This window comes from Podarcis tiliguerta (genome assembly GCF_965153285.1).
Source record: "Podarcis tiliguerta genome assembly, chromosome: 2".
NCBI lineage: Eukaryota > Metazoa > Chordata > Lepidosauria > Squamata > Lacertidae > Podarcis > Podarcis tiliguerta.
Genome location: NC_139535.1, coordinates 11926574 through 11939454, shown reverse-complemented (window position 1 = coordinate 11939454; position 12881 = coordinate 11926574). Strand labels below are relative to the sequence as shown.

General features: G+C 45.5%; 1 protein-coding gene across 3 annotated transcripts; it reads left to right on the top strand.

The window, feature by feature from the left end:
* Nucleotides 1-885: 885 nt before the first annotated feature.
* LOC310670507 (uncharacterized protein) lies at nucleotides 886-8844 on the top strand. Of its 3 annotated transcripts, none has more exons than XM_083425961.1 (5): nucleotides 886-979; nucleotides 1998-2080; nucleotides 3623-3749; nucleotides 4773-4883; nucleotides 5810-8844. In XM_083425961.1, the coding sequence occupies exons 2-5, from the start codon at nucleotides 2006-2008 to the stop codon at nucleotides 6952-6954; spliced, it is 1458 nt and encodes a 485-aa protein (XP_083282087.1). In that variant the 5' UTR covers nucleotides 886-979; nucleotides 1998-2005; the 3' UTR covers nucleotides 6955-8844. The 3 variants fall into 3 exon arrangements, with proteins under 3 accessions (XP_083282087.1, XP_083282086.1, XP_083282085.1); XM_083425960.1 differs by having other exon boundaries at nucleotides 888-968; XM_083425959.1 differs by having other exon boundaries at nucleotides 888-983.
* The last annotated feature ends 4037 nt before the right edge of the window (nucleotides 8845-12881 follow it).

Sequence of the window (12881 nt, the reverse complement as noted above, 5' to 3'; positions counted from 1 at the left end):
AGAGAGGGTGGGAGAAGAGTATTAAAGAAGCATCAGTGCAAACATGGAACATGAGTACGGCGGAATATTGTTGAGGTTTAACAAATATTTCATAGAATCTCAGAATTGTAGAGTGGGAAGGGACCCCACTCTAGCCCGACCCTCTACAATGCAGGACTTTGCAGCACATTGGGGGGGGGCGAGGAAATTCTGCAGTAATGAGCAAGGCTCTATATATGGTTTAATCCCTAACGTTATATTTAATTTAATTGCTTTTTAATTATTCACCCCCCTCCCAAATTTTCAGCTGTTCTTATTTTTATCTGTCAGGGGGGAAAGGTGGGGGCTACTTTTAAAATGAGGCTGCTTTTTAAATTGCATTTTAACCTGTATTTTAAATTGGGTTCCCACCTCCTATTATGTTTCCCTTGTAATTTTACTGGTGTTAGCCGCCCTGAGCCCGGCTTTGGCCGGGGAGGGCGGGGTATAAATAAAATAAAATAAAATAAAATAAAATAAAATTATTATTATTATTATTATTATTCGATATACAATATCTTTATTGTCATTGTCCCATACAATGAATTTGAAAAACTACATTAAACATTCAAAAACCCCTAAAAACTCTGAAACCCAATTTTAAAATACAATATACATTATTATTATTATTATTATTATTATTATTATTAAACAAAAACAACGTTAGGCTGCCCCCCCTCCCACCACCACGCAAGAACTGCCAAAAGCAAGCACCAACTCTTGTTTCCAACGCGCCAGCTGCCAGCAGAGCAGGGAAGCGAGGACTACAATTCCCAGAAACCCCCTTTGCAAAACGTAACCTCGCGCAACGGAAGAGCGCGGGCCAAAGGACTACAATTCCCAGCGGCCACTGGGCTTCCGTGCGCCCCAGCTTGGAGGAGCCCGGATGAGGGATGAGATGGAATTGTCAGGAGCGACGCCGAGGAAGCGCCCGCAGGAGCCCCGTGAAGACGCGCAAGGGGTGGGTGGGCGGACTGGCTTTTGGGGGACCCTGGAGGGGCGAAAGACGTCATGGAGCTGGGAGGAGGAGGCAGAACTCCTCTTTTTTGCAAAAAGGCTCCTCTCTTTGCACGCCCTGCCATTGTTGCTGGATAAGTGCTTTCCGGACTGGAAAATAAAACTAAAAGGGGGCGGGGGACATATCAGACAAAGAAGGCAAATAAGGCTCCCAAAGGAAGTAGCTGGAATGGCTGGCTAATTCCCGTGGCTTTTCTGGCTGGCATGGGGGGGGTCCTTGCCTGCACACTCAGTAGGACTCCATCAACCTGCTGCCACTTGTCTCTCCACACTCCCATGGCAACCTTGCCTGGGAGGCTGTTGGTTTGCAGTTTAGGGATGGCTGCCCTCTTGGTCCCGGAAGAGGATAGAGATAGTCAAAAGTCTTTTTTCTTTCTTTTTCTTAAGAGGGCACCTTTTATCCAGAAGGCTAGTGTGGTTACCAATGGCCTTGAAGCTCACTTGGCTATCCCATGATCAGACGTATTCATATTCTCTCTCTCTTTCTCTCCTCTCTTCTGCTCTGTTTTCTCTCTGCGTGTCTCTCTCAGCCTGACAGGGTTGTTAACTGGGATCCCACAGCTAATTCTCCCCTGGTCTCCTCGCTGGCCCAAATAGGACTAATTTAGCCAGCTAGCCTTGGTGATCATCAAATGCTTATTGGATGGATTTCCCCCCTAAATTGATTTTTGAATTCTGAATTTATTGTTATTCACGTTTTATACTGTATTTTATGCTGTTTTTGTTGCATCAATTAAGTGTTTTAAATTTGTTGTTAGCCCCCCTGAGCCTGATTTTCTGAACCGGGAAGGGTGGGGTATAAATAATTTTTTAAAAAATTATTATTATTATTTGGTTGGGGGTGGGGAGAAAAGGGGAAAGTGGATGCTCTGGGAACAAGTGGGGCAAAGAGGATTGCATGTATGTGGCTCTGTCTTGCTGGTATCCCCAATTTTGATAAGCCACCCTTTGGTCCCTCACAGGGTGCAGAATGATGTCGGTGCTTGAATCCGGATTATCCCCCCTTTCTGTAGAAATGGCAAGGGCAGCAACGGAGCTGGCTCAGGTAAGGAGGAAGGCTCTGCGATGGGGAAGGAACAGGTACCTATGGCTTCTGTCCTGGACCTGAGAGTCAGGTCCCGCTGGGTTCAGCAGGATGTTTATGCCAGGCAACTGACCCAAGCCTGGTCCCTTCCTGCTGCTGCTGCTACTGGACTCTAACTCCCATCATCCCCCTGAGCATTGGCCGTGCTGGCCAGGACTGATGGGCACTGGAGTGCAACATCTGGAGCATGCCAAGTTAGGACAGGCTTTTCCAGAGCATAGGATTGGGCTGGGGGATGCCAAGCAAGCGGCCTTATTTTCTGCTGGGGCTCAGAAATACAGTAGTACCTCGGGTTACAGATGCTTCAGGTTACAGACTGCACTAACCCAGAAATAGTACCTCAGATTAAGAACTTTGCTTCAGGATGAGAACAGAAATCGCACGGCGGCAGCGGGAGGCCGCATTAGCTAAAGTGGTGCTTCAGGTTAAGAACAGTTTCAGGTTAAGAACGGACCTCCGGAACGAATTAAGTACTTAACCCGAGGTACCACTGTACAGGCTCTGCTGCTCACCTGATCTACAGAGCTATTGGCACAGGATAGGAGAACCATGTTCAAAAAGAATAAGAATAGTAATTGGGTGAAAAGTTCCTGCATTGCTAAATGGTCCTTGTGGCCCCTTCCAACTCTGTGATTCTAACTCCCATTAAAATGGAAGAGGTTGGGTAGGGAGAATCCAGCCTCCTAAGGCCAGAAAAGGCACTTGCCTTTTGTTCCCGGCCTGCGATGTTGAGGTTTACTTCTCCTCTCTATCAGTGGTAAGCAAATTTAACATCATAGTGTACGTACTAAAAGTGACCTAAGTTTTCCTTTTGCCTGTGCTTATACAGTGGTGCCCCGCAAGACGAATGCCTCGCAAGACGGAAAACCCGCTAGACGAAAGGGTTTTCCGTTTTGGAGGTGCTTCGCAGGACGAATTTCTCTATGGGCTTGCTTCGCAAGACGAAAATGTCTTGCGATTCCTGGGGGGGGGGGGGGTTTCGCTCCCCACCCCCTTTTTCTAAGGCACTAAGCTGCTAATAGCCTTTTAGCAGCTAATCCGCTAATCCCTTAAGCCTTTAATAGCCGCTAATAGCCGCTAATAGCGCTAATCTGCTAATGGGCTTGCTTTGCAAGACGAAAAAACCGCTAGACGAAGAGACTCACGGAACGGATTCTTTCCTCTTGCGAGGCACCACCTGCCTGTCCAGGAGCAAAGGGCTTAGAACAGGCATAGGCAAACTCCAGATGTTTTGGGACTACAATTCCCGTCATCCCTGACCACTGGTCTTGTTAGCTAGGGATGATGGGAGTTGTAGTCACAAAACATCTGGAGGGCCAAGTTTGCTTAGAACTAGGAATGTTACCCATACAAAGAAGTTGTTGTAAAATCTCATTTTTTTTAAGCTGACATGCCATAAATCTTTTCAAAATATTCACTGACTAACTGATTACATTTTTTCTAAAAAACTGAAACGTCGTTCATGAAGTAGTGGGAACTAGACGGAACCCTTTATTCTTACAGAGTCCGGTGACTTTTGAAGATGTGGCCGTGTATTTCACGGAGAGCCAGGGGGCTCTGCTGGATCCAGGCCAAAGGGCCTTGTACAGAGATGTCATGATGGAGAACTATGGGAATGTAACCTCACTGGGTAAGGAGTTTGCAGCCTCGATGTAGAGTCCTGATCCTTGCTGAGGCTGTCAACCTGTTGTTGTTTAGTCGTTTAGTCGTGTCCAACTCTTCGTGACCCCATGGACCAGAGCACGCCAGGCACTCCTGTCTTCCACTGCCTCCCGCAGTTTGGTCAAACTCATGCTGATAGCTTCGAGAACACTGCCCAACCATCTCGTCCTCTGTCGTCCCCTTCTACTTGTGCCTTCCATCTTTCCCAACATCAGGGTCTTTTCCAGGGAGTCTTCTCTTCTCATGAGGTGGCCAAAGTATTGGAGCCTCAGCTTCAGGATCTGTCCTTCCAGTGAGCACTCAGGGCCGATTTCCTTAAGAATGGAGAGGTTTGATCTTCTTGCAGTCCATGGGACTCTCAAGAGTCTCCTCCAGCACCATAATTCAAAAGCATCAATTCTTTGGCGATCAGCCTTCTTTATGGTCCAGCTCTCACTTCCATACATCACTACTGGGAAAACCTATATCAACCTATATCTGCACTATATAAGATGGAAGCTCATCTGTGGGAATTCTTCTTATGCACCCGTGAAGAGCTTCTGAGGAATCTCAGATTTCCCCAGGACTCAGTTTGACTAGCACTATTTAAGGAATTCTGACAATGTACATCAAGTACTCTCTGTCGGCCATGAAGGAGGAGCAGGAAGAAACTTAAAAACGTAGCAGAGTTACCCAAAAATAGACCAGAGGGAATTGCACTTCATCCAGCAGAGCTTTACTGGTACTGAAGGCAAATGAGCATAATGGTCACAAATCCATTATGGTCTTACTATTATATTCAGTATGGCCTTGACAAAAAGATAACAAAAGCAGTTTAAACCAGCTGTACTCAACTTCCCGGAAGAAATAATCCAAACAACAGAAGCCTTCCTGTTTCTTTCACATAGAATGAAACTTTCTAGAACCCTCTTGAACTAAGCAGAATAGGAAAGATCAATGCTTTCTGTGCTAAGAAATGCAAACTGACACTCTCATGTTGCCTTGCCTCCAGGATTTCTGTGCCCAAAGCCTGAACTCATCTCCCAGATGGAACGAGGAGAAGAACTCTGGGTACCCGAATCCCAAAACAGAGGTGAAGCAGGGATCCTTGATGCCTGCTCAGGTAAGTTGTTGGTGATAAAAAAAAACCCTCAGCCAGTTGATGTTCTCCCCTTGCCTCCCTTTTCGTGATAGTCTAGAACACTCCTTCCCCCTTGTGCATTTATTTATTAATTAAATTCCGTATCCACAATATCCCAGGGTGAGTTACAATAATAGAATCATAAAAACAAGTAAGGCTGTTCCAACCAAAACGTAACAGTATAGGTTCAACAAAATCATCACCATCCATTTCTTAAATCACTTTTTAACCACCATCTCAAGATAATTAAGTGGTACCTCTGGATGCGAATGGGATCCGCAAACTCCATAGAACATAAAACGTGGGTTCTCAGGAGATTGTGGAGTTGTCCTTCGTTGGAGGTTTTTAAGCAGAGGTTGGATGGCCATCTGTCAGGGATGCTTTAGCTGAGATTCCTGCATTAGGTCGGGGTGTTTGGGTTTCTTTGTTGAGCGCTGCTGCTTTTTTGTATTTTTATTTTAGATTTATGTGGGAATCGTTCAGTTTGGTTTTGTATTTTTTAATGATTCATTTATTGATTTTGACTACTTTTGCTATGTCGTGGGTATGTATTTGGTTCATGTTGTAAGCCGCCTTGAGCACGGTTTGAACTGTGGAAAGGCAGCGTACAAATAAAATTACACAGGGGTTTATGTATGTACATTGGTACCTCGGCTTAAGTACTTAATTCGTTCCAGAGGTCCGTTCTTAACCTGAAACTGTTCTTAACCTGAAGCCCTATTTCTGGGTTAGCGGAGTGTGTAACCTGAAGCGTATGTAACCTGAAGCGTATGTAACCCGACGTACCACTGTATATGTATTTGAAAGGGGTTGGAGTAGATGACTCGGGGGGGTCCCTTCCAACTCTACAGTTCTATAATTCCATTTATTTAGAACATGGACTAAGAAATCCTCCTTTCTCCTACCAGGTGACCCTCTGGAAATGGAAGCGTGCCCTCGGTGCGGGAATCATTGCGGCGTCGTGCCCCAGAGAATCTTGGTGGGCAAGAGATCTTTCCGGTGTCTGGTGTGCGGGGCGTGTTTTGCTCGGCAGCTGGGCCCCGCCGCGACCCGGGCGGGAGAGAAAACCTACAAATGCCAGGAATGCGGCGATGGCTTCGAACAGCACGCAGCCTTTGTGAGCCACTGGAGGGTCCACACCGGAGAGGAGCCATACGAATGCCTGGAGTGCGGGAGGTGTTTCCCTCAGCCCTCGTCCCTCGTGAAGCACCGGCGGGTCCACGCGGCGGCCGGCAGGCCTCGCCACACGTGCCTGGAGTGCGGGAAGGGCTTCGCTCAGGAGTCGTCCCTTTCGGCCCACCAGAAAACCCACCTGCAGGAGAAGCCGCACAAGTGTTTGCAGTGCGGGGAACACTTTGCCGACCACCCAGCCTTCGTGAGGCACCAGAGGGTCCACACGGGGAGGAAGCCCTACAAGTGCCTGGAGTGCGGGAAGTGCTTTGCTGACCGGTCGCACGTGGTGGCGCACCAGAGAGTTCACCAGGGAGCCAACCCCTACAAGTGCCTGGAGTGCGGGGAATGTTTTGACCAGCACTCCGCCCTCGTGAGTCACTGGATGATCCACACCGGGGAGCAGCCCTACGAGTGCCTGGAGTGCGGCAAGTGTTTCCCCCGGCCCTCGGCGCTCGTGAAGCACTGCCGCGTCCACACCTCCGAGAAGCCCTACACGTGCCTGGAGTGCGGCAAGTTCTTCGCCCAGCAGTCGGGGCTGGTGAAACACCAGCGCATCCACACGGGGGAGAGGCCCTACGCCTGCTCCGAGTGCGGGAAGTCTTTCGCCGACAGCTCGTCCCTGGCCAGGCACAGGAGGGTCCACACGGGGGAAAAGCCCTTCGCCTGCTCCGAGTGCGGGAAGCGCTTTTCCGACCGCTCGAACGTCTTGGCTCACAAGAGGGTCCACACGGGCGAGAGGCCCTACAAGTGCCTGGAGTGTGGGAAGTGCTTCTCTCACCGGTCGCACATCGTGAAGCACCAGAAGTTTCACGTGAAAGAGAAGCTTTCGGCCGCGGTCAAGCTGCCTTGTCCTGGAGCAGTTAAACAAGAAGCACTCTGAATCTCTGGTGAGGGTCATTCCATGTCAAGTGATCCAGTTTTTAATTCATTTTTTGCCATCCAATTTTCTTTCTTTTTAAAATATTTTTATTAGGAATTTCAACATAACAATTTATCAAAAACACATCCTCCCCCTCCTCACACTGAGAGCCAGTGTGGTGTAGTGGTTAAGAGCGGTGGACTCGTAATCTGGTGAACCAGGTTCGCTTCCCCGCTCCTCCACATGGGTGACCTTGGGCCAGTCACACTTCTCTGAAGTCTCTCAGCCCCACTCACCTCACAGAGTGTTTGTTGTGGGGGAGGAAGGGAAAGGAGAATGTGAGCCGCTTTGAGACTCCTTCGGGTAGTGATAAAGCGGGATATCAAATCCAAACTCCTCAAATCCAAACTCCCCCCCCCCTTTTCCCTTCCCCCCTCCTCAAAAAAGCCACCCCCCCACCCCAGATTTCCCTCAGCTCCTCTCTCTGGTTTTTCAGCTCATGTTATTCTCTGCATATTATAAAATTGTAGATCCAATTTTCTTAAAACTTTGTACACTTGTTGAATGAGCAAAACTGCGTTTAAATCTAAACTTTTAATTCTTTCATCTCGTCCCTTTTTTGACGTATGAAGGTTTGGAATTTCAAAAAAATTGACAATTTTGATCGTGCCCTACTGCACAAAAACTTTAAAAGCTCAGCCCAGAATGGAGATACTTCAAAACTAAAAATATAGATCTCTTCAGAAGTTTAATATGATGTGGTACATGATGGATCTCCTTTAAATTTTAAAATTAAGCTAGAAAATCAATATGATTAAGATTTCACCCCCCAAAATGTATGGAATATTTCATATTTCTAAGAGCTTCCTGCAAAATTTCATGTTGGGATCTCAATGACACCACAGTTAATAAAAATATTTTGTACGTACCTGTCTGCCTTATTGGATTCTATTAAGCATAAGTGGGTTTTCTTGGAGTAAAATATAGCAGACTAAACAAGACCTTCAGGCATTTCTTTAAAAAGTTATTTAGTTAAAAGCTAGTCAGGCTTTTCTTTTAAAAATGTATTTCAAGGCAGAACGATAGCTTGCTGAAATCTGGGGTCTTCCCTTCTACTACTTTTAGGAAACTGAAACTGAAAGCAATATAAAACGGTAAGGTAAAAGTCACTGAATCACTTGACACGGAATGACCCACGAGAGTTATATTTCCCTGTTAACAAATTGCCGAGAGAGTTTTGTGCAGCACTAAGCTTGGAAATGTGAACCCACGTTGGACTTCCACAGTTCTAAATTCTGCACATGGGAGTCCTCTCAGGTGAATAAACTCTTGAAGCACCTGAGTCCAGAGCTGGTTGCATTGAACGGTGCTTTTTCTAAGGCCCTAAACTTGACGTGAATTGAGAGATTTTGGCTTAGGACTGACGTGCATCTGATTCCTCCAGTTTCTCCAGTAACATCAAGTGAAAAGAGATCAGCGGTGCGACGTTACTGCACTTGACATTTCCATGCCTCCCGGAAATATTATTATTATTATTATTATTATTAATTTCATTTGTTAATAGCTTCCTGCAAAGCATCTTGAAGCAATTTCACTAGTACAATTCACCGTATTTTTATTTTTATTTATTAAATTTCTGTCCTGTCCTTTCCCCTCCCAAAGGAGCCCAGGGCAGCACCCGTCAAAAAGTTAAAGCGATGTCATTTGAAATACAAACTTCGTTTAAAAATAATTTTAAAACCGCACATGTAAAACAACTGCACACGTAAAAGCAATTAAAATATTATACAGGCATCTCCCCACCTAACGCAGGGGTTACGTCCTTGGGTACCGCGCATAAATGTGAAATTACATATAGTGGGGAACATCATTTAAAAAGCCTGCAAACACCTATAGCTCTTAAAAATCTTTTTTTAAAAAAAAAACCTTTTCAAAAGCCAGCAGCACTTACCAGACTGGCCTGAATGGTAACTCGGTCTTCTTTATCGCTGGAGGACATTGTGGAAACGACAAGTGGGGTAGACTGATACGCCAAAGTGCCTGTGATTTTTGTGCCGTTTTTGCCCTTTTCATGCCTTCTTGCAGTTTCAATTAGTTTATTTAATAAGGTATCTGAAGAAGTGTGCATGCACACGAAAGCTCATACCAATGACAAGCTGCACAACTGTCAGCTGATCCTCAAAGAAACGGGGCTTTCCCCATTTCCTCCTCTAAAAACTAGGTGCGTCTTATGGTCAGGTGCGTCTTGTTGTTGTTTAGTTGTGTCCGCCTCTTCGTGACCCCATAGACCAGAGCACGCCAGGCACTCCTGTCTTCCACTGCCTCCCGCAGTTTGGTCAAACTCATGCTTGTAGCTTCAAGAACACTGTCCACCCATCTCGTCCTCTGTCGTCCCCTTCTCCTTGTGCCCTCCATCTTTTCCAACATCAGGGTCTTTTCCAGGGAGTCTTCTCTTCTCACGAGGTGGAGCCTCAGCTTCAGGATCTGTCCTTCCAGTGAGCACTCAGGGCTGATTTCCTTAAGAATGGATAGGTTTGATCTTCTTGCAGTCCATGGGACTCTCAAGAGTCTCCTCCAGCACCATAATTCAAAAGCATCAATTCTTCGGCGATCAGCCTTCTTTATGGTCCAGCTCTCATTCCATACATCACTTCTGGGAAAACCATAGCTTTAACTATACGGACCTTTGTTGGCAAGGTGATGTCTCTGCTTTTTAAGATGCTGCAGGTGCGTCTTAGAGAGTGAAAAATACAGTAGTTGGTCTCGAAGGTGCTACTGGAAGGAATTTTTAAATTTAATTTTATTAGTTCTGGGTCAGAGAGTTGTAGAACTTGTAGAGTTGGAAGGGGCCACAAGGATAATCTAGTCCAACCCCCCTTCAACGCAATAATCTTTTGCCCAATGTGGGGCTCGAACCCTTGACCCGGAGATCAATAAGAGTCTTGTGGTCTACCGACTGAGCTATCCATACAGGAAAACGAGATGCAGCTGACTAGCAGGACCTCCCCCCACATCAGTGTCTAATCTGAGATTTAGGGCAGGGGTGAGGAACCTCCATCTTTGTCAGCAGCACTACAACCCCCATAATCCCTGGCTTCCAGCTGTGTTGACTGGGGCTGATGGGATCTGGGAGGGCAGCAGCTCCCCTTCCTCTGCTTTTTAAGGGAAGTTGGCTAAGAAGCAGTTCCGTCTGGTCGTAGGAGTGTATTTGGTGTGGGGCAAGGGGAGCTTAAAAGGGAGTAATATATCCCAAGTGCTGCTGCTATTGCTAGGAGAAGCTGCGGAAAAGGTTCTAGTTTGCTGAAGGCGATGTGCTGTGAAGATTGTTCAGGCCATGGCAATTTGAAAGGGTGTGTCGTAAGCCCACCAGGGTGGCTGCCTGCCTTTGCAAAGTGCTGTCGCCTTTTGATAACTTGAGTAAATTGGATGAATCGTTTGGGACACCAGTTGAGGCGACTCAACTGCAACCTTTAAAAAAATCTCTCCCTCTGTTTGGTAAACATAATTTTGCTTGTTTAAATCAACCTGGTGTCTTAAATTCTCGACTTTTTTTTTTTTTTTTTACTAGTCTACCCACACATGTAAGTAATTTGTAGCAAATCAGCATCCAGAAAAATAAAGAACTCAACACTTCCCTGTCTCCTTAAATATAAAGGCTTCCCTTATTGGCCACAGGATAATGTCTCTTTGAGACTGGTTTTAAATCAGATGAGTACTATACATAGTTCCTTATGTTTTAGTGGAGGTGGGGTAGTTTTTTCTCGAAAATGTAACAGGCATTTAGCTTTCCTTAGTTTTGCATTTAAAATGTTTGCATTAACTGAGTTTATTAGCATATGTTACATCTGCTTTCCTTATTATTAATGTAGGTTGCCTTTGCTTTGGATCAAAGGATGCAAAGCTTTGAATTTATGTTGTGTCTTACTTTGCTCCCATCTGAATTAAAATTAAGAAGCACTTAAAGATGTGAAATTCGGATCTTTGCATTTTGTTAATTCTTACTGAGCAGCCCTTGTGCATGTTGACTCAGAAATCACTCAATGTGCTCTACGTTTTTGATGTGTCCTTTCGTTGCTGCTTTATTTTCCTAGTTGTTTCTAGTTTACATTCCTTACAATTAATCTTACATTACAATAGGGTTTTTTGTTTTGTTTTTAAACTTATTTATCCTTAACCATCAGCTGTCCGCTTGCTAGTTCCTGCACATACAATATTTTAACATTTACAGTATCTACAAGTAGCACCTTAGAGACCAACTAAGTTAGTTATTGACATGAGCAAAAGTGTGCATGCAGATGAAAGCTCATCCCAATAACTAACTTAGTTGGTCTCTAAGGTGCTACTGGACGGAATTTTTAAATTTTATTTTATTTTGACTACGGCAGACCAACATGGCTACCTACCTGTAACTAGTATCTACAAGTGAGGGTTGTCCACAAATTATCGATCTACAATAAATCAGCAATCATCATTTCTAAAATAAATTCCTTTCCTCCCTTCTGCATGTCTAAAAGCCCAATAGTTCACTTTTACTAGATGTTTTTCCTTTTCTTATCTGCACAGTCCACTCTGTCAAATATTCTTTCCAGTCCAAATACCTCTGTTCATTCTAAAATAGGAATTCCAAGGTTGAACCCTTTGGCTCCGTATTTTCCCAGGCACCTTAACAGCCAGCCCATAATAGCAGCGGGGAGGCAGACTGTATTTCCTAGAAAATCTTTTTAACAGTTCAATCTGATCATGTGTCCCTGCTCCTGACTCCTGAATATATCCCATTGAGGAAACAGACTCCAGCTATAAAGAGGGACATTACAATATGGCCAGCTGAAGCATCCCAACAACTACAAGACTGTTTTCATGACACCGATTGGGAGGTATTCGCCCAACAGGATGTAGAGACTCACATTGAGCAAGTGTTGGACTATATTAGGTTCTGCACTGACAATGTAACACGGAGGCGCCGGATAAAGATCTACCCAAACAGGAAGCCCTGGATGACAAGGGAGGTCCAGGGGTTGCTAAAGGCAAGAAATACTGCCTTCAGAAGTGGAAATAAGTCGCTGTACAGCTCAGCTAGAGCCGACCTAAAGAGAGGTATCCGTGTAGCAAAGGAGGCATATAGACAGCGGCTGGAGAATCATCTACAAAGTAACAACACCAGGCAGGTGTGGCAAGGTGTACAAGAATTAACAGGGTATAAATCCAAGGACTCCCTGGCAGACGGGGGAGGGGCATCCCTCGCTGAGGATTTGAATGCCTTTTTTGCCCGTTTTGAAGTAACATCTGCAGCAACACCTGCTGAGGTTTTACCAACACCACCACCACTCCCTGTGAAGGCTTTGCCATCATCACCACCATTACCATCATCAGTACAAAGGAATGTAGTAGTCTCTGTGGAAAAAGAAGAGATGAGGAAGGTGTTGAAGGGAATCAACCCAAGGAAGGCCACAGGGCCAGATGGGGTAGCTGGAAGGGTATTGAGAGACTGTGCAGATCAACTAGCAGGAGTTTTCACTGGGATTTTAAATCAATCCCTAGCCCAGGCTATTGTTCCATCCTGCCTAAAGTCCTCTATTATCGTTCCAATAGCAAAAAAACCTAACCCGGAAGATCTGAACGATTTTCGTCCAGTAGCACTCACACCTATAATCATGAAGTGCTTTGAAAAGCTGGTACGAAATTATGTCATTGCCTGCCTACCAGAGGGACTGGACACATTCCAATTTGCTTATAAAACGAAAAGATCGACAGAGGACGCTGTGGCGATTGCCCTCCATGCTGTCCTTGCACATTTGGAGCAGCGGGGGGGTTATGCCAGACTGCTTTTTTTAGATTTTAGCTCGGCATTTAATACCATTCTACCACAACGTCTGATGTCTAAACTGGAAGATCTGGGGCTTCCGTTATCACTTTGTGGGTGGATATTGGACTTTTTGTCAGACCGCCCC

What these genes read in the sequence shown, in the direction of transcription:
- LOC310670507 (XM_083425959.1), top strand. Translation starts at nt 905, where the DNA reads ATGAGGGATGAGATGGAATTGTCAGGAGCGACGCCGAGGAAGCGCCCG. An exon ending in TGAAGACGCGCAAGGGGTGG is followed by an intron (nt 984 to 1,997) that starts GTGGGCGGACTG and finishes GGTCCCTCACAG; the next exon opens with GGTGCAGAATGATGTCGGTG. An exon ending in CAGCAACGGAGCTGGCTCAG is followed by an intron (nt 2,081 to 3,622) that starts GTAAGGAGGAAG and finishes TTATTCTTACAG; the next exon opens with AGTCCGGTGACTTTTGAAGA.